Below are 27,672 nucleotides of genomic sequence, written 5' to 3'. Positions count from 1 at the left end.
AAACAACTGTAGATGCAACATGGATTCAGTCCATAATTAGGCAGCATGATTTGTAAGTCATGTTAGCAAGGTGAGTCAGCCTGGCTGCAGTGTAATTAATGCTGGTAAGGTGAGGCACAGAGGACCCTCAGCTTCTACAGGCCATTGGGATTTAGATATGGGCTGCAAAGTCAAAGGCATTGGCGCAAAACAAATGCATCCAACACACGCTGTATGCAACTTCCCTCACACTGACAGAAACGCACCCTCTGCCAGGTTATTTTTGTCCAATGAATCGCCAATCACGCAAAGCTAAGCAGCTAACCTCATACCAGACTGAACGAAGTCTGGGTTAACACAACTGATGCGGGCATGTACGGGGAATGGGTCTTTCACATTTGCACTCAGCAGTAGGAAGCTGAAAACTATGCTACTGATGAGCTGGCCAGGGGGAAATGGCCACTGCCACTGGGTCAAAAATCAAGGTGCTCTATTCCCCTTCCAGCAGCCCGGGATCTCCTCCTGCTGAAGAGGTATCAAACGGAAGGTTACAGTGGGTTTGGGTTGCCCCTTAATGTCAGGGCTGCATGGATCAGCTGCTCACACAAGTAAAAGTGAAAACTCTCTGGCTCCTTTCTCAAAGTTTCTGGACTATTTGTCGGGCAATTATGAAATGAATGAAAACTGCATTGAGCGTACAATCAAATCCATGCCCCGAAAGAGACAACAAAGTATCACGTTTGAACAAAACCTTGCTGAAAAACAATGGCTCCCTCTGCAGTCTATCGCTTCTACTATTATAATATACTTAACATATAAATTCATCATGTACACAACCATCACTGAGCATCTTGATATAATATCCCTGGATATAAAATTATGACTTTTTTTCCACCCAGCTGAGCCAGTTTTGACTGTTTATAGTGTGAATGTTTGCAATCACTTCTGGATGTGGAGTTCATGGAAACGAAAAATAAATAATAATAAGGCGCTACTTTTTTTTTTTGTTTTAAATGATAGTAACTTGTTTGTTTCTCTCAAACAATGATACTTCTGTACAATAAGAGGCACCACCAAGGGCACGTAGTAACTTATATCTGAACCATAGTAACTGCAGCCAGCAGAAGGTGAAAGAGGTTGTTTTCGACATGCCTGTGCGCCCTACATGGCTGATACAAGGCAGCCAAAGATCAAATCTTGGATGCAGAACTGCACCCCCAACACTGATTGCCACCCCGGATACTCTCTCTCTCCTGCCCACGCCCCTGCAAACTATCTGCCAATAGCCCGCCTGGTACCTTTTTGATATTGGCGAGAATGCTGTGCCCAGCCACAAAGGCATCTCCTGCCGTGACGGCCTCATCACCTGTCAGCATTTTAAACGTGGTGGTTTTTCCAGCTCCATTGAAGCCAAGAAGCCCAAAGCACTCTCCCTTGTTCAGCGCCAGCGAGATCCTGTCCACAGCGAGCAGGGAGTTGCTGCTGCCGTACACCTGAGGAAGACAAGCAGGTTCCCTTACAGAAGAAAACAAACTATGACAGCAGGCAAGGACTGTAAGGCCCATCTAGTCTGCCCAGGGCAGTGGGCTCTCAAATCCAAGTACCAAAGAAGCTGATTTCAGTCCCTCTCTATGGTCTGCCTGCAGAATTTCTTCTGAGAATAATGTAGTGACAACCACCGGGGACAGAAACTAAACAACGACAGCAATGCTGCTCTGTTATAAAAAAAGAAATGTATAAAATCAAAAAAATAAACAAAAACTCCTCTATGAAATATATGCTATTGACAGTGTTTTCAATGGAAATTCATTCTGGTAGCCAGTACCCAAAGGAAACACAAACACAATTGGTATTGAAATATTGGGCTGGGTGCATTGCCTTTAGCTCTAACTGTAAACCATTATTACAAAGCCCTTATTGTAATCATTGGCCCCTTTTTAAACCACATTATTATTTTTAAACAATTTCATTTGCAAATAAAACAAATGGGACTTATTTGTAGAGCTGAGGATGCTGAAAAATTGATACCATTGCAACCCAAAATGCAGCGACACCGCTGGAAAGCAGTCAACCCGCGGTGACTCCAAATGTTCATACCCTGAACAAGAACCACTGTTTCAGCTTCAGTGTCCCACGCTAGTGTCCTGACAGGAACCAAGTTTCAGAAATATCGTCCTGCCTGAAGGGGAACCACTTATTCTCCTTGTTCAATGTGACCTGGTGACAGCAGATCCAGCAGCACGCTGAGTAATGCTGTCACCAGGTTCATGTTCGGGATGTGAACATTTGGAGTCGCAGCGCTTGACTGTTTTCTAGTGGTGTCACAGCGTTTTGGAGTCACGGCTTTTTCAATTTTTCAGTGTCCTCAGATCTGCAAATAAGTCATGTTTTATTTGCAAACAAAACTGTTTAAAAAAAATATATATATATATGTGGTTTAAAGGGGCCAATGATTACAATAAGAGCTTTGTAATAATGGTTTACAGTTAGAGCTAAAGGCAATGCACACAGCCCAATATTTCAATACCAAATGTGTTTGGTGTAAGCAGTGTGTTTCCTTTGGGTGCTGGCTACCAGAATGAATTTCCATTGAAAACACAATATTACACATTCTCACATGCCATTCAAACACTGGTAAGATTATCATGTCCTGTTCTGGGCTTTATACCTCAGAAAGGATGTAGAGCAATGGAAAAAGTCCAGACAACAGCAACAAAACCAGAAGCCCAGACAATATAATCTATCAAGGGAGGATGAAGGAACTGCATTTACTTAACTCAAAACAAAAAACATGGAGGGCTGATGTGATAGTCCTCCAACAGATGAGTGGTGAAAAGACAAGCAGCAACGGACTGAAATTACAGCAGAGGAGACACTAGGAAGAGCTTTCTAAATGCAAGGGTGGTCAAGCACAGAACACAGTTATCAACCAAAGGACAAAGTCTGTCACTTAAGGATTTTAAAAGTATGATAGATCAGCATGCGTCTGGGATGATATAACAGACCCATCAGGCTATTTTTCTACAATTCTAGGATTATACAAGGCCAGCAGGATCCTTTACCTATTCTTCTATCACACACAGCCCAAGACATCTATCCCTTCACCACCCCTCACTCCAGGCTCTACATCTGCTTCTCCCTCTGGTTCCCAATCTACACAGCTGCTCTCTCCAGCTCCCTTTCCTCCTGCCCCCTGCCTAGGTTTACTATCTATACAGATGTTCTACACCACCACTCTCCTCTGGCTCCTTTGTCTATACATCTGCTCCCCCCCACCATGGTTGCCTATCCACACAGCTGCTACCCACCCCCCCCCTCACCACTATCAGCTCCCCTTCTATACTTCTGCATATCGACATCCTGGCTTACCACCCATACAGCTGCTCTCTGCTACCACCAAGCTCCCATTCCCTCTCCAGCTTCCTATCTATATGGCGCTCACCTCACTGCCATTCCCTCCATCCTCTCCCCTCCCTGATCCCATTGCCTGCCCTGGCTTCCCATCTATACAGCTGTTCTCTTCATGACCCCTTCAAGCCCTTTACCTATATCTTCTGTCCCTATCATTCCAGGTTCCTGTTGCTATATATCTGCCCTCATCCAGGTTATCCATTCATCTACTCCTAATGTCTTGTGATAGAGTGCATGCCTCAACATTGCTCTTTAGCTGCCTAGGGGTGCCATGCTGTGTGATTGTTGGCTCTCCTTTACCTGCAATTTCCTACTGTATCATTTACATAAGGTACCTTGAAATCATTGACTCCAACTTTCGAAAGAAAGGAGCCAACATATTTATCTATTTTTATATACCGTCATTTGGCTTCATTATAAAGCCATCATAACTTGAGCTGTACTCTCTTTAAAATTTTTTTTTTTTTTTTTTTACCTTAGTGAGCTCTTTAATGACCAGTGGGCTATTCAAAGACGTCAACAGCTCTGGAGGAGACTCGAGAACCTTTTTCCTCTCGTCGGCCACATCCCGGTCCTCCGGCAACACAGCTGCCCGACTCTGTAACAGCATCTGGGAGAAGAACCACCGGAACATCACAAAGCAACTCTAGAAGGCTGCTATCCATTCTAGTTCATATTTCAGTGCCATTTTCACCGAGTAGCCCTCAAAAGATCAGCTGAATAGGAATACTATCTATGGACATGCAGTGCTGAACTGCAGTCTTAGGCAGCCTCAGAAGGAGAAAACTTAATCAGTGCTGGTGACACGGGAATCATCAACATGCGATTACAACTGTAGTGCATCAGCAAAGATATACAAATTAAGTTAAAGCAAAATGCAGCTGTGGTTTTCCATGAATCGGCACAGAAGAGCCTGCTAATCCAGTTTCTTAATTTGCATATTTGTCCTGCTGCTGCACAGAGAAAAACAAAGGCAAACTAGGAGACATAAGCACAGCCATGAAGTTGCGAGACCATGCAGGCATTTAATTATACCACAATCCCCAGCACATAGTGTGTTACTAGACAGCAAATGTCCAGTCTGGAGGGCATTATTGCGATTGTAAGCTAAAGCTTGCTAGTTGTAGGACTTTTTAATGTTTTATCTTTTTGCGTGATATACTTAGCAGTTGACACAAACATTCCAAGCAGTTACAATAAACCGGCCATTTTCAGGGGACAGAACCCCCCCCCCCCCCCATGTTTCTCCTGAGCAGATCACTTGAAATTCAATACTCTAAAAATTAAAGGCCTGATTTTAAACCAAATTTGAGGTAAACTGGGTTTAACATATGTAAATGTACATTACTTGAGTAAGTGGGCTTTTGGGGAGAGAGAGAGAGAGAGAGACAGACTCTGGGGAGGGCCTCACTGTGTGCATCTATTTATATCTGTATAGGAGGGCCACCTAATAGGTCGAGGTTAGGTGTTAGTGGTGGTTTAGGGGCCAGTTTTGCATGTAGAGTGAGATGTACGAACAGCACAGTACTCCTTGGTGAAGATCTGACTGTTATAGAGTGCGAATGATGAGGTCTGGCCGGGTGATCTCGAAATGCCCAAAGCGTGTATCGGATCGCCTGGAGCTCCAGGAAGTTTAACTGACACTGCTCTTCCTGTGCTGACCATCAACCCTGTGTGCAGAGACCTGCAACGTGGGCACCCCAGCCCAGTTGGGAGGCATCCATGGTAAGCATAACCTGAGCAGGGGAAACCTGAAAAAGTAACCCTATCTCAAAGTAGGGTCTCCCACCACAATAAGGAGTCTTGGAGTGGCGGAGTAACCCTGATGCATACCCGAAGATCTTGAGTGGCTTGGTGCCACTGGGACCGCAGGGTCCACTGCGCCCTACATACGTGCAGACGAGTGAAGGGAACGACATGGACGATCACCGCCATGTGTCCCAACAGGTGCAGCATGTGGTGCGCAGAGACCTGGTGACTCAAAGATGGCTCCTGCCAGGGACACCTAGGTGAGCGCTCGATCCCGGGGCAAAAATGCCCAAGCCTGAGCCATGTCAACCCTGGCACCAATGAAGTCCAGCTGCGGTAAGGGGACCAGCTGTGACTTTGTATAGTTGACCAGAAAGCCTAAGGTCTCCAACACCAGAATGGTGAAGTGTAGGGACTACAGTGTTCCCTGCTGGGTGGCGCTCTTGATGAGCTAGTCATCCAGATAGGGAAAAATCTGCACTCCCAGCCTCCTCAGGTAAGCCCGCACCACCGCCAGGAACATGTGAGGTGCAGATGCCAGTCCAAAGGGCAGCAACCGGTACTGAAAGTGGTTCTCGCCCACCACAAACTGGAGGTATTTCCAGTGGACACGGGAAATTTTGATGTGATTAAAGGCATCTTTTAGATCAAGGGAGCAAGGAGAGGAATCAGGGCATCCAGCGAGACCATCTTGAACTTTTCCTGTTTGAGGAATATGTTCAAGGCCCTGAAGTCTAGAATTAGACAAAGGCCCCCTAATCTCTTTGGAATCAGGAAATATCTGGAGTAGAAGCCGCTTCGTCGCTGCCTTGGTGGAATGGATTCAATTGCCCTGGCCATTTTCAGGATGGAAAGCTCTATCAACAGTATTTCCTGATTTGCCAAAAACCCCCAAGAGGGGCACGGGAGAAGAGTCTAGGGGGTCCTCTTGGAAATTCAACCTGTATCCCCGACGAATAATGGACAGGACCCACCAGTCTGAGGTGATGGCCGGCCAAAGGTCTGCAAAGAACCGCAGCTAGCCTCCAAATGGAGTTCCGTCATCGAGGGCATGGGTGGCTGGGCTTACACTCCCTCGTAGCCAGTCAAAACTCCATGGAAGGGCTCTGCTGGGGTGCTGGCTGAGTCCTCTGGGTACCTGGTTGTCTAAGGCGGTAGAGTCTGGGCCCCTCCCGCAAATACTTCTTGCCAGAGGACGGTTGGTCCGAGGTGCTGGCTGAAAGATGCCGGAGGGTCTCATGATGATCCTTCAGCTGTGCTACTGCCTCTTTAATCTTATCCCCGAAGAGATTCTCCCTGGCATAGGGCAAGTCTGCTATACGCTCTTGCACCTCGGGCAATGGTACATAGCCAAGCCATGCGCCAATGCCCACTGCGGCCATTCTCGCTGCCAGAGCTGGAGCCAGGCCATTTGGCACCTATGGCCAAATGAAAAAGTGCACCCTCATCCTGAACACACCACCATGAGCTGGGAGACACTGTTAAATGTATAGGGCTTTTTATTTTTATTTCCTCCTGCTCCTCCTGGCTTCCAGCTCAGTTTTGGGGCCATGTACCAGGGCTCCCTTCAGAACCCTGCACCGAGCTCCCTTCAGAACCCTGCAATCATGGGCCCCACATCCAACCACTAGGTGTCACCCCTCTCCCAATCATGCCTTTCCCACATAAAATTAAAAATGATGCATTTATAATACTAGCTTGTACATGAAAAAGATTCTTAGGTTCAAAAAAAAAAAAAAAAAAAAAAAGACTTACAACTTGAATATTTACATGCATTGCTGTGGTGCCAACCAAAAACCCTGCAAAACAGACACTTGGAACCCATATGGTATTAGGCCTATGGCAGGGTGCGTTAGGTATATTTATTTAAAAAATATTTGTTACCTGCCATTTCAATGATTGTAGCAGGGTACAGATAAAAGATACTCATGGCCCTCAGAAAGCCATGAGTACACTGAATTACAATTACAATATACTAAGTCTCCCAGACTTATGAAAGGGCAGCCCTCCAAATATTACACAGGCCCTAAAACATCAATACACCTCCTATTAGGAAACAACGATATATTTAAAAAAACTGACAAAAAGAACATCCAATAAGTAAAAACTCAACTCTATCCATTTCCAAATGTCAATAAAATATTTCAAAACAGTTGATACACCCAATAATTAAAACTAATAAGGATATAAAAAATCTCCTGTTGTCCGTACCTGGGGAATTTTGATTTCCAGATGACCTGAGATTGTCATGGATTAGCAGGGAGAGGGGTGGAGATTGTTGTATACAAACTTTCTCTCACACTTGCTCAATCATACATACACACACACACACACATATGCATTCGCTCACTTGCGCTCTCTCATGCTCAATCATACACACACACAGACATACATTCTCATGTGCTCTCTCACTTGCTCAATCATACACACGCTCATATGCTCATTCATATGGTCAGACACACATACATGCTCATACATTCTTTCACATGATCAATCACTCACATACGCTCATATGCTCTCTCTAATGCATGTCAATTTTATATACACAAATGCTCATTCGCGCTTTCATGCTCAACCGTATACACGCACACACTCATACGCTCACATGCGCAATCATACATGCTCATACACTTTTACATGCTCAATTATTCACACATGTTCATACACCACACATACTGAATCATTCACACATGCTCAATACACATACATTCATACTCTGTCTTACATGTTAAATCATGCACATATGCTCTCACATGTTCGATAATAACTCATTCACTATCTCACAAGCATAATCACACACACACGTTCATACCTGTCTCTCATATGATCAGTCATTCACACACGTTCATCTCTCTCTCTCTCTCTTTCATCCTGCCTCCAGGTGTGCTGCAGCATGGGGGAAGAAGGCCAATGCTTCTCTTCATTGCTGCTCCTTTAGGCCCTGCTGTGCTACTCCTCATTGCTGGGCTGGGAAAGAATAGGAGGCCAATGCTTTTTTGCGGCCCTTTGGGCTGCACTGCTTCTCACTATGGGGGTGGCAGGGAGGAAAAGAGGAGGAGGCTGATGTATTTCCATGGTCCCACAGGTCGCGCTGCTTTGCATTGCTGGGGCGGGGAGGGATCAGGAGTGTGGGGCCACGCTGCTCTGCTCTATCGGGGTGGCAGGAAGGGAAGAGGAGGGGTCAGATATTTTTCACGGCCCTGCAGGCCCCGCCGATCTTCACTGCTGGGGCAGGGAGGGATCGGGAGTGTGGGTTGCGCTGCTCTGCACTATTGGGACGGGAAGGAGAAGGCCGATGTGTTTGTGGCACTGCTCTTCATTGTCAGGGCAGGAAAGGGCTCAGGATGCCCGTTACCAATTGTATATGAGCCAGTATTCCAGGAACCTTTTGGAAGCAGGTCCAAGATCTGGTGGAGCGCCTCCCTCAGCAACTGCAGGAGGTCTTCCTGAAGGTTTACAGCAGGGTCTGTAGTGCAACAAGCATGAGGTTTGGTCTGCATATGACATTTTTTGAGACAGCAGCGAGCAGAGTCGTAGCTAGCCTATAGCCGATATGGCCTCGGCCATAGGCACCCTCCACCAGAGGCGCCATCGTGTAAAAACTATCAGCCTCCTCCTCCCCCTCCTGCCCTGGCAGTAAAGAATACCATAGTTTGTGGGGGCCACAAAAACTTTCAACCTCCTCTTCCCTCATGCTGCCCAGCAATGAAGAATAACGTAGCCCACACCTATGGGCCGCCAACATGGAGCCTTGGAAGATTTTCCTCCCTAGGGCATCCAAGGTCCTATGCTCATGGCCTAGAGGAGCCGAAGCATGGGTACAAGACCTCTTTGCCTTCCTGAGGGCGGATTCCACCCCCACGGATTGGTGCGGAAGCTGATGCCACTCAAATCCCGTGGTAGGCTGAACCAGGTACACCACATTGATCTTCCAGTTCACCGGGGGAACCAAAATGGGGTGCTCCCAGAGTCAGACAAACAATTCTTTAAATATGTCATGGACTGGGACAGCAACCACTTCCTTAGGTGCATCCATGAACTGGAGGACCTCCAGCATCTCGTGCCTGGAGTACTCTTCCGACAGGAGTTGGAAGGGGACAGTCTCCACCATGGTCTGGACAAAGCCCGCAAAAGTCAAATCCTCGGGAGGAGATAGATGACTCTCCTCCAGAAGGCAGGTCCTCTGAGTCATCCAAAGAGGACACAGAAGCCTCGAATCCCCACAGGTCATAAGGGGCACCCTCATCGGTTAGATCACCCGGGGACACCGGTGGGGGAGCCCTAACTGTGCCCTTGCCACAGAGCACAGAGAGCCATGAGGGCACTGGAGGCATCGATGGATCCGGCAGGGACTTGGACAACACCGGCCGCGGGGCTGGCCATGGAAGACGAGATACTGGCCCTGACGGCCCTCCCTTGTCTGAGGAGTCAGCAATAGGAATGGCCTCTGGTCGAGGCAGTATGGGTGCCTCCCAGCACAGCGACGGCACCCGAGGCACCGGCAAGGACTAGGTTGGCAGTGCACCGAGTAGCAATCCAAGCGCTCCAGTAACGGTGCCAGCATTGACAGCACAGGCTCCGGCAGCAGTTCAATACCTTGTAGGGCTCGGCCAACCGCCAACTGCTCTCTGTGCTCCAACTCCTTCTCGAATGCTGCCAAAGACAGGTCCTCCTTTTTCCGAGACATTGATGCCCCCGATGCCGAGGGATCGGACTTCCTTGGGCAATCAGCTTCACCATTTTGTGAAGGCACGCACGGCAACCCTTGGGGGTTATCTGGGCACAGAACAAACACCCCCTGACATCGTGGGACACCCCCAGGCACAAGATGCAGATCTCGTGGTGGTCTGTAATGGACATAGTCCAGGGGCACTTAGGGCATCGGCGAAAGCCTGACGATGCTATAGCAAAAAAACAGCTGACGAACGGTCGATTAACGGTGGCCATCGGAAGACGGCACCGTCAGATATCGACTGCAAAGGATAGGGGACTTACTGCGACACCCTCTAAGGCGGGAAGGATCAAGGGACCTAGTGTAGAGAAAAAAACGAGAAAAACTCGACCGTGGCAGTTTTCCAAAGAAAACCAGCACAAGCTCCACATCTGCAAGACGATTGCTCCGCGGAAAAGAAGAGACTGAAGAGGGACCCCCGCGTGGACACGTGGATAGTGGCATGCTCAGTGTGCCTAGTCAAAGTTCTAGAAACTTTAACAGACGTTTTCCATGCCGGGCTCCATCTGATGATGTCATCCATGTTTGAGGACTACCATCCTGCTTGTCCTAGGAGAAAAGGAACCTGAGGCCCCAGGCTTAGGCTGAGAGGTTCTGTCTAAGAGGGGATCAGGACAAGCTTTCCGGTCCGGTGTTCAAAACCAAATAGAACAATTTTATCAGTGAGCATCTTGTAAAATTCCACTTGATCATAATTATAACCATATACATTAACCAGAGTAAAGTGAAAAGTGCATAACGAATAGTCCAGTAAAACGTACTGGCCCTCATCTACCAAAAAGAGCGATGGATTGCAAGGGGTATATGCTTATCCACTAAAACACAAACCCCACAACTATGTGAATTGTGAGAGGAATAAAATCTCTGACCCACCCAACCTATCTTCAGTTTATCTGGCTCATGATTTGTAAGATGAGTTTCCTGCAACATCAATATTTGAGCCTTATTATGGCATGCAAATATACATTTTCTCTTGTACAGGGAAGAGATACCCTGAACATTAAGGGATATTATCTTCACATTTGAGCCCATATAAATGTAATCAGGACTGTAAATAAAATATTGCTACAGCAGGATACAAATAACTGAACACTAAGGCACATACAAAGAATTCTGCATAACCCATCTCAGTCTCATATCATTCACATGAAATTTAGCTCTGTAGATTAAAGCAAAAGTAATAATGCCTCAAGTCTGCTATCCCAGTAAACTTTTTCCCCCTACACTCAACATCCCTTTACCATCCCCCAACTATGATAACGCTCACAGTTGCAAAAAAAAAAAAAAATAAAAAAAAAAAATCACACCCCCCACTAACTAACCATCCAGTCCCTCCAGACTGTACAACCACTCTCTTATTATTCTCATATCCAAAAAAACTACTCCCCCTAAGGTGGAATAACCATCGGGACCCACGAGGTCTAATGTATTATTTTTATGATATATCATTCTTATGTTTTGTGATTTATTGTTTTGCCCTGTACCTGTTTTCCCCAGGGAGCTCTTTTCCTCTGGGGAGGCCTGCAGGTAGTATTTGACTTCTGAACTGTAATTTAAACAGAAGTTTGGGATGCTGGATTAACTCAGAAGGAGGACAGCATACATATGCCAGTACCCTTAAGGAAGCTATAAGACTAACAACTTGCAGTGCCATTGACCAGAAAACCTTTACCAATCAGGTCATTGGTCAGGGAACTAATGCTAATACTTGTGATTTGACTGGCCTTTCAGATGGAGAATGGCTTTGAAGGTACAGGAATTCTCTAGTCTTAGCTGGGAGAACAGAAGGAGCAGCCCTCTGCTGAGCAGCACATGTGGACAGCCTTTTTCCTGACCTCACCAGGCACCAGATAAGTATAATGGAAAGTGTTTAACTAGCTTTTGCTGTTTAATCTTTGTTGTTTTACCTATTCGAAAATTTAATGTTTTTCTGTTCACTATTCTTACTTTTTGTTAATAAGCTTATTAGTTTGTTAGCTCTGCCCCTCTTGCACAGATTAATGATCCCAGTATTGTGAAATTACTACTTACCTGATAATGTGCTTTCCTTTAATTGAGTCAGACCAGGCCAGACCAGTTGGTTGTGCACACCCACCAGCAGATAGAGACAGAGATCAACAGGTTCGTTGATGTCACTGCATATATACCCTCTGTGCTGACATCAGCCTGCCAGTATTCCTGTAACAAGTTAACTATGGACAAGCTGAAGAACACCATGAATTTTTAATGTAATAAATTAATAAATGCTCTAGCAAAAACATTTCAAACCAGTGGACTTCCAGAGAACAAGAACACAGAATCACTTTTAAAAAAAAAAAAAAAAAGAAAAGAGAAACCAATGGCCCAGAACCAGAGGGACGGAACAGTAGCTGTCACCCTCTGGTAGGGAATTGTCCCAAGCTCTTCCTATCTCGACCTCTTCTTTACTCTGTTTTAAAAACTCAGGACCCCTGCTCAACTGAGAGAGGGAGGGAGGGAGGGTAGTCTTTCACCTCAGGAGCTCCAATCTTCACCTAGTGACCAGGCCTGAGTCACAGCATGGTGCTTGCCTACCATCTGCTAGAGAAAGAGAATACTGGCAGGCTGGTGTCAGTGTCATTGGCAAGCCTGTTCTGTCTCCGTCTACTGGTTGGCATGCACAACCCACTGGTCTGAGTGAAGAGGAACTTCTATTTTTGATCTTTGGTTGCATTTCTAGGAAGTGTGTGACCACTCAATTGTGTGGAGTCTCAAGGTCCCTAGAAACCACCAGGGGATGGATAGCTTCAGATGGGGGACTTGCCAAAGCAAGTGGGAACCCAGGTTGTGGGCTGGAGGTTGCCAGTGTAGGAGCACATGCCCAGGTGTAGACTGGCCGAGGCAGCCCTTGTCAGGACCCTCCGAGTGGCCGTGGGGTTAACCTCAGGTGGGTAGTTAAGGTAAGCAAAATGGCTCTCTCCATGTTATATGTTTTGAATATGAAAGTTAACACATAAAATGAAAAACATTTTTGTATTGCTAGAATAGCTTGTCTTCCATATCAAACATGACTGCAGACTGCTTTTCCTTCTCTCTTTGCAGAAGCATGTGGCTGGCTTACCCGTTTCCGTCTCCAGCAGAGGCGGCTGCACAGATTTCGGAGTCTGTGAGGGATGTTGGTCTCGACAAAGACCAGGAGGAGGAGGAAGACGAAGCCCTGAACAGCCATGGATGTGAGATACTGTCCGATTCCCGGAAAGTCCCAGGAAAAGTAATTTGGCTGGTAAGTAATATCTGAGGACAAGGGAGGAAAAAAATGAACCACAGGAAATGGAATTCTGCATTCTTGTTCAGTTGAGATTTTTGAAAGGATGTGGTTCATTTTAGCCTACCAGGAAGCAGATGCAAACAGAAAATGGCAAGCAATAAAATATCTCAACCATATTCCTGCAGGGCCTTCCATTGGTAAACTGTAGTGCTCAAAAGATGAAATTACAGTTGTATGGAAAAGTCAGCTTTTATCATCCACAAAATCTGCTAGGAATCTATGGCAGTCTTTATCGTTAGATTCTGAAAGGGAATTTCAATCCAGCTCACTTGAAATGCTGCTATGTTCTGCGTATTGCTAAAATTCAGCAGTAAACTCGCTGAAAAGTTTCTTCATGAGAGAGCAAACTCGCGTGCATTCTCTGTATGGTAAGAATCACAAAGCAGAGATCTTAAAAGTGCTTTTAAAATCAAAGCTTCAGATACAGTGCTATGGTGTAAAGACTGTACTATGGAGTAGATGCAAATGAGGTAGTTCTGTGTTACAATCTCCAGTCCTGCCTGTCAGATCTAGCTATGCTACATTTTTTTTGCAAGTACATGCTTTGGCACAGTAGCAGGGCTGCACTGTAAGAACATGCAGAGGATAACAGCAGTATGGTATTTAAGAAACTCCTTATGGAGACTAAGACAGCTAGAAGAATCCAGTGTCACTGAGGTGTCCTACTTCAAGATCATAAATGACTACTAGACTTTGAAAGCAACAAAACTCACTGAGAAATCTACAGATGTTCGTTGCTTCCCAGGAGGAGGTGCAGAACTGAATGAACTCGTAGTTTTGGTAGAAGTCACTGATAGACTTGCCGAGGCAGTAATTGGGAAGAATCAGGAAGACCTTATTCAAGGTTTGGGAGAGTTCCACCAAACCCAGCTCTGTGGAATGAACAAGAGGTAACACCTTTACTCCATCTCTCAGATACAAACCTCTGCTGCTTCTAGAGGAAAAAACCTCCCAAAAAAACACAGGCAGCCCTTTTGGGCTTCCAGTTCAATCAAAACCAGTCTTAATAAGGAGGGGGTAGTGGGTATTTTCCCATTTTTTTACCCTCTCCCATCTAGCTCTGATGTTGAAGTTGTGGCCTCGGTAGCCGTATGATACACAGAGGGGTTTACAGTGCTGGAGACAAGAGTGAGTATGGCCTCACCTGGGATGCTCATGATGGTGACAGCCAGGAAGGTGGCAGTGCCCGAGAGGATGTTGAAGATGGTGAGCCTGGTGTATGCTGTGGCTGCCACCGAGAAGAAGAAGCTGAGCAGGTACATGAGGGGGATGATGGCCCAGCCATACAACAGGAAGATAAGCATTACATCCACCAGGTGGTTGTCCTGGGTGAAGGCTCTCACATCAAAGGCTTGGAATACTGCCTGGAAAGGAGGAAGGCATGAGAACAAAAGCACACAGGTGATAGCATGTGTAATACATTTCTGCCTCATTTTCATCTCAGCGGTGGTTGAAATTGCTTTGATCACAACTACAGTTATGAATATCCCACTTAGTGTGCGATCAACATCAATAGCAATGAGGTTTTAAAGATCGGTTGTGGTGAAACTACCACTATTTATAAATTTGAAAAGCATTGCTAGGCATACGCAGTGCAGTACAGGCACACATAAGAGACAGTCCCTTCCTCCCGGAGCTTACAATCTAGGTCAAGACAAACAGATATGACAAATAATAAGTGTATTTACGGTAGAAAAGTACTTAGAATTTATAAGCAGTTTCAAACTATTTCTGGTGCAACCCATTCTGGAGCCCTTTCTGAGTCTTCCTGCACGGCCTAACATGTCTGCCAGACAGCTCTGCTGATCTCTTCTGCTCATCTTCACCTGGCATGTTAGCCACGGTTTACTGTTTGCCAACACTAGTTCCAGGTCCAGTACCCCACTCTGTGCCTACCACCACCCCCACGCTGAGGTTGCCACCTGAATCCCCTCTCCCCAACGCTCTTCTGTCCCATCTCACCAGCATCAGCACACAGGGGATGAGGAAGTTGATGAGATCCCACAGCAGAGCAGAGAGCCAGAAATTGATAATGTAGACTCCACTGACGAATTGCACGTGCTTGGACTTGATGGCTCTCTCGCTGACCAGCAGGAGGGCGAAGGTGCTGGCCAAGGAGGCCATTCCATAGAGCAGATTAATGGCGATAGCAAAGCCAGTCTGACCCCTGCATGGGACGGGCAGAATGTGGACGGGGGAAGAGGGACAGAGGCAATGAGCAGGATGGAAGAGAATAGAAGAGCAATAATAAGGCAAGTTTTGAAAGAAAACATACAGCAATTTCAAAGATCTCAACTCATTAAAAAAAAAAAAATCTAATCTTTTATCGGCCCTATGGAACTAGATATGCTAGCACCATTTGGCACATTAAATGTTTATTTTGTAAATAAGATCTTACACACAAATGAACATAATCATACATTGATGGAGGACAGCAATTTCTTCCAAATTTCAGGAAATCAATGGGACTAACCATAGTACTTTATTCCCTTACTTCTCCCAGAATTCCAACAATATATAGGAAAGGTTTTGTTTCATCCCACCAGTTCACTGTGGTCAGTAATTTCTGAATAAGACCCTCTTAGACAAGATGCCTGTACCGCCCCCCCCCCCCCCACCAATAAGAGAACCAGCAGCAGTGATCAGGATTGGCTACACTGTTTTATACTTTCCAGATCGGTCACCTAGCCAGCAAGTATCCCTCACCGCATCCTATCCACGCAGCCCACTGAGTGCACTGCTCACAATTTCTGCAACGGTTTGCGTAGCCCTGGCTAAAGACAGCTCTGACCGCCGAAGTGAATGATTTCTTATTCTGTAGTGGCACTGCTGGCAGCAGAAAGTCGATAGGGGTTTTCCCCACCCTCTGTTTACTGACAGAAACACAGACATGGGGAGAGAGAGAAAGAGAGAGGGAGAGAGAGAGACTGCTCACTCCATAAGTTGGTCCTTGGCAGTCTCTGTGGTGTTGCGTAGCTGAGGGAAGTTGGTGGCAGATATGGAGGCGTTGGGCCCAGCCACAATTTTGAGAAGGGTGTTATCAGCTAGCATGAGCGCGGTGGCGGCAGAATGATACGCCTGATTGTTGAACAGGGCAGTGATTATAACCTCGTTCTGGATTTCTTCAAAGGATGCAGCAACAACACAGCGCTCATTAAAGGCCCCGCCCTCTTCTGAGGCTCGCATAATTAGATACTTCTCCAGATCACCTGAAAAATAAGGTAACCCCCTTAGAGCGGAAAACTAGTAGGAAAAGGAGTTTTAAATAATTTAACACTTAAAAACAAAATTGGGTTATTGCTTTGGCTGAAGCTATGGAACAGTGTGCTATAGTATATTAGACTCTAGTATAAACTCCAAACTATTTCTGGTTTGCTTTTAGTATTAAAGTGTATGAAAAATTAAAGATCTTATTTCGAGTACGCAATATTTCACCTGTCTTGAATGGAGAAATTACTTACCTGATAATTTCGTTTTCCTTAGTGTAGATGGACTCAGGACCAATGGGTTATGTGCTCCCCAGCTAACAGATGGAGACAGAGTCAGGTTTCAAAGCTGGTGGTAGCCTAGATATACCCCTGCAGTGACCTCAGCCATTCAGTATTCTCTTCAAAAGCTATTGTGGACATACTATGAAAAACCTGAATACAATTTAATAACTTGATTAAAAACTGGTGACCATAACTGTACTCAACCAAACATAAGCACTGAATCCCAGAAATATTATAGATGACCTGATCAGGATGATTCACCTCATGGGCAGCCATGGGCAGGATGCTAAGTCCATCTGTCTACACTAAGGAAAACAAAATTATCAGGTAAGTAATTTCTCCATTTCCTAGCATGCCTAGCATGTAGCCAGATGGACTCAGGACCAATGGGATGTACAAACGCTACTCCAGAATGGAGCAGGAGGCTGCCCACAGTCCGGATAGCACTGCCCTCACAAAGGCTACGTCCTCTCGAGCCTGTATGTCCAGGCGATAGAACCTGGAGAAGGTGTGCAAGGAGGACTCCGTCTCTGCTCGGCAGATATCGACGGGTGACAGTAGCTTAGCTTCTGCCCAGGATACTGCCTGAGCCCTAATGGAATGAGCTTTAATCTGAAGGGGTAAAGGCTTCCCTGCCTCCTCAAAAGCTCCCATGATCCCTTCCTTGATCCAGCGAGCTATGGTAGCTCACAAAGCTGCTTCCCCTTGTTTCTTTCCACCATGAAGAACAAACGAGCAGTCCGTCTTGAGCACCGGTTCTGAACGTTCCAGATTACCATACTAAAAGCCTACTAACGTTTAAGTGGCATAGAAGGCAGTAGTCTTCAGAGTCCTTGCATTTATCCAGGGACAGTAATGAGATGGACTGGTTCAGGTGAAACTCAGAGACCATCTTGGGCAAGAAGGAAGGAACGGTGCAAAGCTGTAATGTTCCTAGATTCAACCAGAGGAATGGTTCCCGACATGACACTGTTTGTAGTTCAGAGATGCAACGAGCTGAGCATATTGCCATCAAGAATACAGTCTTCATCGTTAACAGACGTAGAGACAGACTGCACAGCGGCCGAAAGGAAAGTCCTGCTAAAAGGTCCAGTACTAGATTGAGGTTCCATAGGGGGCCAGCCACTTTTAAGGGTGGTCAGAGGTGTTTAACCCCTTTTTGGAAACGTGCCAAGTCCGGATGTGTCGACAGGTGGGCTCCATTCACCTAACCTCAGACGAGAGAGGCATTATCTGGATCTTCAAGGAGTAGAGGGGCAACCTTTTGTTACGGCTGTTCTGTAAAAATTCCAGAAACATGGGGGATCCTGGTTGTGCGAGGGGGCACCCTGCACTCCTCGTATCAAACTTAAAATATTCTCCAGATCCGCACATACGCCAAGGATATCGAGAACCGTGCGTGGAGCAAGGTGGCAATTACTGCTGAATATCCATGTTTCATCAGGTGAGCCCTCTCAAGGACCAGACCGTAAGGCAAAACAGAGTTAGATCCTTGTGAAGGATCAGACCTTGTTGGAGAAGGTCCCTGTGCGGAGGGAGGCATAGGGGGCTTTCTACCAGAAGCCTCCACGTGTCAGCATACCATGGGCATATTGGTCAATCCGGGGCCACCAGAAGGACTAATACTCTTTGGCGTTCAATCTTGCGAATGACCTTGCCTAGCAGAGGCCATGGAGGGATGTGTACATCGGTCTTCCTTTGACCAGGCCTGGACAAGGGCGTCGATCCCTTGGAAGTGCTGATCTCTTCTGCAAATGAAGAATCGGGGGACCTTAGCATTATGAGATGTGGCCAGTAGGTCGATGAATGGGAGGCCCCAGCAATCTACCAGGAACTGGAAGGCTCTGGTCAACAACATTCATTCTCCTGGACTCAGACTCTCCCTGCTGAGAAGGTCTTTTCTGACATTATCTTTTCCCATGATGTGGGAGGCTGAGATCCCTTGTAGATTTAACTCAGACCCCCTATGGAATGGGCAATTCCCAGAGACACTTGGTGACTTTTGTTTTTTCTCTGGTAGTTGATGTAAGCTACCATTGTTGTGTTGTCCTGCATCATGCAGGCCACCTGGCCCTGGAGTCTGTAGCTGAATTGTAGGCACACTAATCTGACAGCTCGGGCTTCCAGGTGGTTTATGTTCCAGTGCGCTTCTTCCTTGGTCCGTCGCCGCTGGGTTGTCAGTTCCTGACTGTGAGCTCCCCACCCTTGGAGGCTCGTGTCTGTCGAGAGGAGTAGCCAGTTTGGTGGGGACAGACTTACACCCTTGCTTAGGTGAACTTCCTGTAGCCACCACTGGAGTCGATAACATACTTCTATCAGAAGGTGGAGGTGAATCGAGTAGTCTTGAGATAGTGGGTTCCAATGTGACAGCAAGGAGCATTGAAGCATGTGAGCCCTCGCCCACGGTACTACCTCAGGGTTGACGCCATCAGGCCAAGGACCTGACGACAGCTTCATACCCTGGGAAGCATTGTGCTTGTCAACCGACCCACTTGGTCCATCAGCTTCCTTATCCTCAAAGAAGGGAGGAGGACTTTGTCCTGCTTGGTGTTGAACTGGACTCCTAGGTATGCTAAGGACTAGGAGGGCTTGAGGCAGCTTTTGTCCAAAGTCACGACCTAACCAACTTCCTAAAGCAGGGAAGAGACCCTGCTGGTCGCCTGGAGGATCTCTTCCAATGACTTCACCCAGATCAGCCAGTCGTACAAACAAGGGTGCACCAGGATCCCTTCTTTCCTCAGTGCCGCTGCCACAACCACCATAACTTTGGAGAATGTTCTGGGGTCGATTGCCAATAATTTGAAGGTAGGCCTCTGAGAGGTCCAAAGAGGTTAAGAACTCTTCTAGTTGTACGGTCATTATAACGGAGCGGAGAGTTTCCATGCGGAAGTGGAATATCTGCAGATGATGATTGATGCTCTTGAGGTCCAGGATGGGGTAAAACAAATCCTCCTTCTTGGGTACAATGAAATAGATGGAATAACGCCCGAATTTTCCTGGGGATGTAGGTATCGGAGTTATAGCCCTCAAACTGAGGAGCCTTATCAACGTAGATTCCACTGCCAGTTTCTTGGGCTGAGAGTGTAAGGGCGACATCATGAACATGTCCCGAGGGATGCTCGAAATTGCAGAGCGTATCCTTCTCATATTATGTCCAGTACCCATTTGTCTGACGTGATCTCAACCCGCCGCTGACAGAAGAGGGATAGTTGGCCGTGGTACTGGAAAATAGCAGGAGGCTTTCCGTAGGGAGATCAGACTGGACCAAGGAATCTGGTACCGTGTCGTCTGGGCTCCTGCCAGGAATACCAATGATGAGGTGAGGCATGCCTCGAGGTCTGTCGATAGCAGTGGGAGAGGGATTATTATTATTATTTTTACTGGTTGAGGGGATGCACTCAGCTTTTCCTGAATGTGTTTATGACATTGTGCGTTTAAGTACGCACTGACCATAACGTGCACAGCGCTTTCAGTTGTGCACGTAAGAATGCGTTGACTTCACGCGCACAATGCAAGCGCTGTCAGAGTTGTGCGTGCAAGAACTTGCTGACATCTTGCGCACAGCTCTCTCAGAGTTGGCACATAAGGACGCGCTGACATCACATGCTTAGAATTGTGTAAGTACGTGCTAACGTTATGCTCACCGCTGACATACTGCGCGTACCGGCGTTCTACATGGGGCCATACAACACAGAGAAAAGCGTGCAAGTTGGCGCTAAGGCCAACCACACGGTGTGATCATCCTAAAGCAGGGCCTAGCCCACCGAGGGCTGCTCAACCCGTTGGGAGGCCCAATTCCCCTTACCCTCTGGGGAAGCAGGAACGACGCCAGTACGGATAAGGTCGTACTAACCCGTCCTCCGACTGGGAGAGGCCAGGCTTAGAGAAGTTGTGAGGGCCTAGCCCTCCCTAGGCTTCCTCAAAGTGCTGACACAGGAAGGATTTTAGGTGAGACTCTGCAGCCCTAATATGGCAGGCAGCACAAAGAGTGTCACTTGTGCTTCTTTGCTGCCGGAGCCATAGTTGTCTTATGCATTCAGCCGACTAGCGCTTGGATTCGAGCACGCACAGATCCGCCCCAATGCGCATATGCATAAGCGCCCTCGAACATAAGCGTCCGGTTGTGTGCGAGTGTATGCATGCAATCATGCATACTGGTATGTGCGCAGTTATGCGCTCAGGTACGCACACTGGTGCACCACAGGTATGCGTGCGTTAGGCGCACAAGGGCCGGCCCACACTGCATGTACCGATAGTCAAAGCGGGGGCGGGGGGGAGTGGTGCTGCACCAAACCACACGCAAGATGGTGCCGCCGTGGCCTGCCACGTGGAGTGCCCACCGAGCCTGAAGCGGGGCCTAGTTCATCGGAGAGGCCGCTCAACCCGCTCAGAAATCCCCCTCCCTTGCCCTAATGGGATCAGGAATGTTGTTGGTATGGCGCACTGAGCAAAGAGACCTGAGGAAAGACTTACTGACGCCCTTCCACGTTTCTGAATCAGAAGAGTTCTTCTCTACTTACCTGTGCCCAGCACTTACCAACCAAGTATAGAGACTGTCTCTAGCTGCAGGGGGAGAGAGCTTAGGTAGTCACCACCCCGCTCAGTTTCCTGCACCCATTGCCTTTCAGCTGCTTCAGCAGTAAGTCCATGCTGGAAAACCAGCTACCGGACCAATGCACACCTCTGATGGATCTCGGAAATCGCCTCAGGAATTCTCAACTGGGGGAGGGATCTTTAGGTATCACCGCAGGAGAGCGGGGCTCAATCTTTCCTCAATGTAACATTTTCCTTCTTCTAACGAGTACTACAATCCCATTAAATACCAGTGCTGGTGTAGGGATAGCACATCCACATCTGCTAGGGGACTGAGAGATACTGAATGGCCGATGTCGCTGCAGGGGTATATCTAAGGTGATGTCAGCTTTGAAACCTTACTCTGTCTCCATCTGCTAACAGGGGAGCACATAACCCATTGGTCCTGAGTCCATCTGGCTACATGCTAGGAAAAAAAAATCATTTTAATGTATAGTGGAATTTGAGTTGGTAAAAGGTAGTGCTGGATCTCACTAAATACGGACATCTTCCAAGGCAGATGCTTGACAGCCAGCAGCAAGTCTAACATCCACTGGAGTCCCACAGAAAGATACAGCATGGACAGTGGCAGAAGTGACTCCCATCCCATACCCTATCATTGTGCCTTTCCTGCAATGCAGGGACCAGGACTGACAGCTGAGAATGGCTCCATTGTTTTTCCCAAATTGCTCGAAAGATAAATCTATTGTGTTGGACAGCATCTGGGATGAAAGAATGGAAAAACCATTAGAGCAATGATTTGTCATGTTTTATTTCTGGTCCTGTTCCCATGAAATGCAGCCCTATTGATCGAGCTGACGATAAGATCCTTCATGGCCTGTGGTACCATTTCCTGGACCACGATAAGAATCAGTCAAAGATGTCATTGTACATAACGTTCAAGATTCACAGACACCCTTTTTCAGGTGTAAACCAACCTCCCATGCTACAAATTTAATGGTCTCAAAAGCTTCCATTCCCCTTACTTCTTCCCATTCAGCTCCCAACAGGGATCATCATAAACAGTCTTCTATATTTCTCAGTTTTCATAGGCAGATCTTGCTTTACAGCTGCCTCTAATAGGCACTGAGAAAGGAACCAGCTTCCTTTAGCACTGCTTCCTGGCTGAAGGGGACTGGTAGTACTTCTTCAGCAGCCCTCCTAACCCTGGCATTAATAAGTCTGTGTCTGCAGGTTGGTTTGGTTTTCCTACTGCGAGATGGGCAGCACTATCTGTAACATAACACAGTAAGCATCATGCATGTTTTATACAAATATCAAGAGTGCCATTCTTTACCACCACCTTTGTGCTTACCCTGCACCTCCTGTGCCGTGCCCTTCTGCGATGCCAGCAGCTCCGTATAGTACTGGGCCAGCTTCTGTGCCAGTATGGATGACTTTGGCGTGAGGGAATAGGGCACCATAGTGCGACCATAGGGTTCCAGGCTAAGCGGCAGTGCAGGAGAATCCTGAGGCCCTGGGAATGTCTTGGCTACAATCAGTGCAAAGGCCGTGAAGATGAGAGGCACCAGGAACTGTGCGACCACCATCTTCCAGTTCCGCCAGCTGTACATGGCTCGTTTGATAAACATGGCGTAGAACTGCTGACAGCAAAGGGAGAGCTGGGAGGAGAGGAGGAGAGAGAACATCAGCACATAAAATGGGCAAATGGGCCTAAGTCAATTTGTTCTGCACAACAGCTTTCTCCTGCTCCTTTGGGGATCCAGAACAATCACAATGAAGCCTTCCTGGTGTAAAGGTATCACGAGTTTTTGTTCACAGCTACCAGAGATTCCCCCCCATGTTTAACCCTTCCAGTCTAGCCTAGTTACAGAAGCTACAGTCCTCTGGCTGAGAGGTATGGATTCCCTCTGTGTGACCTTAGCCAGTAATAAGTGTGTGATGGCTGGGGGCTTCCTCCCTGCAGGGACTAGGAATGATGTTTCCACAGCATTCCTGGTCCTAACTGCACTGAGGAACAGAGGCCAGGATTAGGTCTCCTGCATCAGATCAACGATCTGGCACATCTTAAGTGATTTTGCATGCTACATTTTTAAAATAGCTTCCAATTACTAAATCACTTGAGTTGAAGCCTTATTTATTTATTTATTTATTTATTTCTTTTATATACCGACGTTCGATCGAGATATCACATCGGTTTCCAGATAACTCAAAGAATAGGGTAGTAACAGCCCTATTTTACATTATAACATTGTAATAAATATAATAAATTGTAACATTGTAATAAATATAACAAATTATACATATTATAACAGGAATAACAGGATTACGTTGAACATTTGATGTAGTGTATAGCATATGTACATAAATGACTTGTTGATGAGGATATATTAAGGTTAGGTTGGCAGGGAGGGTTGAAGGGGGGAATGGGGGGGATAGGAGGGGGGAAGGTGGTGCAAGGGAGGGAAGATGGTGATGCGAGATGCTTGTGTAGGGGGGCGTGGTGTGTTGCAGTTGAATTTGGGTAGGTTACGTGTCAGGTGGGAATGCTTTTAGGAACAGCCATGTTTTGAGGTGTTTTTTGAAGACTTGCAATGAAGGTTCATTTCTGAGACAGGTGGGGAGGGAGTTCCATAAGGAGGGGCCCGCAATTGTTATGGCTCGTTTGCGGGTGACGTTGAGGTGTGCAGATTTGAGATTGGGTACGGCTAGGAGGCCAGTGTTGGTGGATCTGAGAGTTCTTTGAGTAGGGTAAGGTTGTATTCCGTTGTTTAGCCAGTTCATGTTGTTGTTGTTTATTTTTTTGTGCATGAGGGTGAGGGTTTTATACTGGATTCTTTGGGTAATGGGTAGCCAGTGGAGTTCTTTGAGGGTGGGTGTGATGTGTGAGGGTTTTTTGTTGTTAGTGATGATTCTGGCGGCAGCGTTCTGTAGCACTTGGAGGGGATAGTTCTGTAGCACTTGGAGGGGATAGTAGCCTTGATTGGTGCTACTATCACAAGTTTCATATGTGTGTTAATTCAATCCCTTTTTGTGTAAATTTGGGGAAAATTCACATCCTGATGTTTTCTGCACCAGTTTAAAAATATTTTTGTGACTTAAGGATGTAAAAAGACCAACAGCACAGCTTAATGATCTATAGTTAGGTCAGATCTTCAGTCTTTGGCATGACCATAAACATATCAATCACACAAATTACCCACACACACCAACTGTGTATTCCAGTACACCACAATGTAAACAATCAAAATATCCAATGTACTGGTCTCCTTTTGATACAGCACACTGTCACCGATATACTTATGTAAGACCCTCTATTCACAAGCTGGCATACGTATTATCAACTCGTTTGTCCAGACTCCTGGGTTTATTCATCCCTGCCAGCAGATGGAGACAGAGAAAAGCCTCGCTGACACTGCTTGATAAGCCCTGGTGCCACCTGCAGTAGTTCAGTATTGATCTGTACCCAAGTTGAAAACAATGTGTGCAAAAAAACTGAATAGAAATAACATGTCAAAAAAGTTGTCAAAATGTGTAAGTTATGAACAACCAAGAACAGAAGTTTGCTGAAAGATTATAACTGAGCAGAAGACTCTCCCCCTTCAACCCAGGTGGGTTCTGGACTGATCCATTGGTACTACAGGAATGAAAATTAGCAGGTAAGAACCAATTTTCTTTTCCACGTACGTACCCAGATCAGTCCAGACTCCTGGGATGTACCAAAGCTTCCTAGAGAGGGTGGGACCTGGAGAGTCCCGCTCGCAAGACACCTTCACCAAAAGACCAGGAATCAGAAAATCCCAAATCTAATCGGTAGTGCCTTGCAAAGGTATGCAGCGACTTCCAAGTTGCCGCCCTGCAAATTTCTTGTGGAGAAATTAACTGAGCTTCCGTCCATGAAGCCGCCTGAGCCCGCATCGAGTGGGCCCGCAAACCCGCAGGGACTTGATAGCCCTTTAGCTAAACCCTCCTGTAGGAAAGACCAGACTTGAGAAATCGAGGCACGAACCGCCTGTATCCCTTGGTCGGTACACAAAGCTTCAAACACTTTCCAAACCTGAACATAAGAGAGGGAAGTAGACTGCCGCCTAGCCTGCAAAAGCGTAGTGATCACCGGCTCTGGATATTCTCTCCGCCTTAAGAGACGCCTTTCAAAAGCCAAGCCGCTAGACAAAAGTGACCTGCCTGGTCGGAAAATATGGGACCTTGACGGAGGAGATCCGGAAGATGACTGTCCCCCGCTAGATTGACGAGATCTGTGAACCACGGATGACGCAGCCATTCTGGAGCTACTAGGATCACCTGTCCGGGGTACCTCTCTATTCGGCGCAATACTTTGCCCACCAGAGGCCACGGAGGGAAAACTTAAAGCAAGATTCCCCGAGTCCAAGGTACTACTAGAGCGTCTACTCCGTCAGCCCTGTACTCCCTCCTGCGACTGAAAAACCGAGGAGCTTTCGCATTGAGCCAAGTTGCCATCAGATCGACGCGAGGACAACCCCACCTTTTTCGGATGAGCCGCATTGTGGACTCCTCTCCCTCTTGCCTGGATCTAAGCTTTGACGACTGAGAAAATCCGCCTGAACGTTGTCGATACCCGCTATATGAGACGCCGCTAACTGAACCAAGTACAGCTCCGCCCATTGAAACAATTCCTGAGCTTCCAGTGCCACCCCCTGGCTCTTGGTGCCGCCTGACGATTGATGTAAGCAACTGTTGTGGCATTGTCTGACAGAACCCTGACCAAACGACCCTGCATGAGGGGGAGAAAGGTTTGAAGTGTGAGCCGCACCGCCTTGGTCTCAAACCGATAGATAGGCCACGAGGCTTCTACCGGTGACCAAGTGCCCTGGGCAGACTGCTACTCATAGACCGCCCCCCCCAACCAGAGAGACTGGCATTGGTAGTGAGAACTACCAACTCTGGAACCTCGAGACTGACACCATGCTGCAGATTGGACGACTGTAGCCACTACGATAGGCTGCTTCGCGTAGACACATCCAGTAAGACCGGTAAATGAAACTCCTGCGACAGAGGGTTCCATTTCTCCTACATGGTTCTTTGGAGTGGACACATATGAGCGAAGGCCCACGACACTAACTCGAGCGTTGAGGCCATTGATCCCAAAACCTGCAAAAAATCCCAGGCTCAGGGCACCTTCAACGCCATCAAGCAGCAAACTTGTGACTGTAGCTTGAACATTCTCTCCTATGTGAGGAACACTCTGCCTTGCCTTGTGTCGAAACAAGCTCCGAGGTAGTCTAGCATTTGGGATGGCTCTAGATGGCTCTTCACCTGATTGACCATTCAGCTGAGAGATTCTAGCAAACGAATAACTTATGGACCCCACAGAACGACAACCCTCCAACGATTTCTCCCGAATCAATCAATCATCGAGATAAGGTGCACCAACACTCCCTCGTGCCGAACAGCTGCCGCCACCACCACCATCACTTTCGTGAATGTGCGAGAAGCCGTGGCCAGTCCAAAGGGAAGAGCTTGAAATTGGAAATGCTGACCCATAACTGCGATTCTCAGAAAATGCTGATGATCCGGGCGAATGGGAATATGCAGATATGCCTCCTTCAGATCTAAGGAAGCCAAAAACTCCCGAGAGCGCACCGCCGTAATCACGGACCGTAAAGTCTCCATTCGGAAGCGTGGTATCTTTAAGGACACGTTGACCGACTTGAGGTCCAGGATGGGCCGAAACGTTCCCTCCTTTTTCGGCACCACGAAATAGATGGAGTAACGACCCCTGCCCCATTCGTGTGGAGATACCAGGATCACCACCCCCAAGTCACGCAACCTGTGCAAAGTCTCCCGAACTACCCAATGCTTCGCTGAGAACCCGCAAGGGGAGACTGAGAAGAGATCGCCAACAGGACGTCCAAACTGTAACGGGTAACCGTCTCTTACCACCGAGAGGACCCACTGATCCTGTGTAATCTTGGCCCACTCCAGCCAGACCCCTATATAGGGAACGGTGGAGTGGACTGGCTTCGCTTCATTGGGAGGACTTGACTGGAGCTGCTCCCCCAGCCGAGGGAGCCCTGAAAGGCCGTTGTTCGCCGCAAAAGGACTGACCCCCAACTGGAGCCCTGCGGTTGAAAAGGCTTTTGTAACTGCGATCCCCTGTGACTACGATCCCCTGGGACTTCTAGAAGGACGAGACCGTCTACCTTCCCTAAACCGGGACAGTGACAAACACCTGGCGACTCCTAGGCTTATCCTCTGGCAACTTGTGTACCTTTGTTTCACTCAATTGTTTGATCAGCTGCTCCCCAAACAAGAGATGACCCCTTAAAGGGCAAGGAACCTAACTGGGCCTTAGAGGACACATTCGCAGACCAGTGACGGAGCTATAGCAAACGTCGGGCCACCACCACAGAACTCATAACCCCCGACAGCGAATGCACCAAATCATAGAGCCCATAAGCCACATATGTGACCGACGCTTCCACACAATCTGCATTTGATGTGTCAGCTCC

At 47.2% G+C, this 27,672-nt stretch overlaps 1 protein-coding gene across 5 annotated transcripts in view; it reads right to left on the bottom strand.

Moving 5' to 3' along the window:
• The window catches only part of ABCA3 (ATP binding cassette subfamily A member 3), a 120,630-nt gene that overhangs the window by 21,386 nt on the left and 71,572 nt on the right, over positions 1–27,672 (bottom strand). For all 5 annotated transcript variants that reach the window (XM_029577524.1, XM_029577525.1, XM_029577528.1 and 2 more), the window contains exons 19-26: positions 22,536–22,842; positions 16,093–16,366; positions 15,120–15,324; positions 14,302–14,521; positions 13,871–14,029; positions 12,951–13,123; positions 3,866–4,000; positions 1,278–1,472 (exon numbers count right to left, since the gene is read on the bottom strand). In XM_029577524.1, the coding sequence (XP_029433384.1) occupies positions 1,278–1,472; positions 3,866–4,000; positions 12,951–13,123; positions 13,871–14,029; positions 14,302–14,521; positions 15,120–15,324; positions 16,093–16,366; positions 22,536–22,842 (1,668 nt within the window). The remainder of the gene's footprint in view (positions 1–1,277; positions 1,473–3,865; positions 4,001–12,950; positions 13,124–13,870; positions 14,030–14,301; positions 14,522–15,119; positions 15,325–16,092; positions 16,367–22,535; positions 22,843–27,672) is intronic.

This window comes from Rhinatrema bivittatum, chromosome 14 (assembly GCF_901001135.1).
Source record: "Rhinatrema bivittatum chromosome 14, aRhiBiv1.1, whole genome shotgun sequence".
Classification (NCBI taxonomy): Eukaryota; Metazoa; Chordata; class Amphibia; order Gymnophiona; family Rhinatrematidae; genus Rhinatrema; species Rhinatrema bivittatum.
The sequence above is the reverse complement of the archived record's forward strand: the minus strand, read 5'-3'. Positions and strand labels throughout refer to the sequence as shown.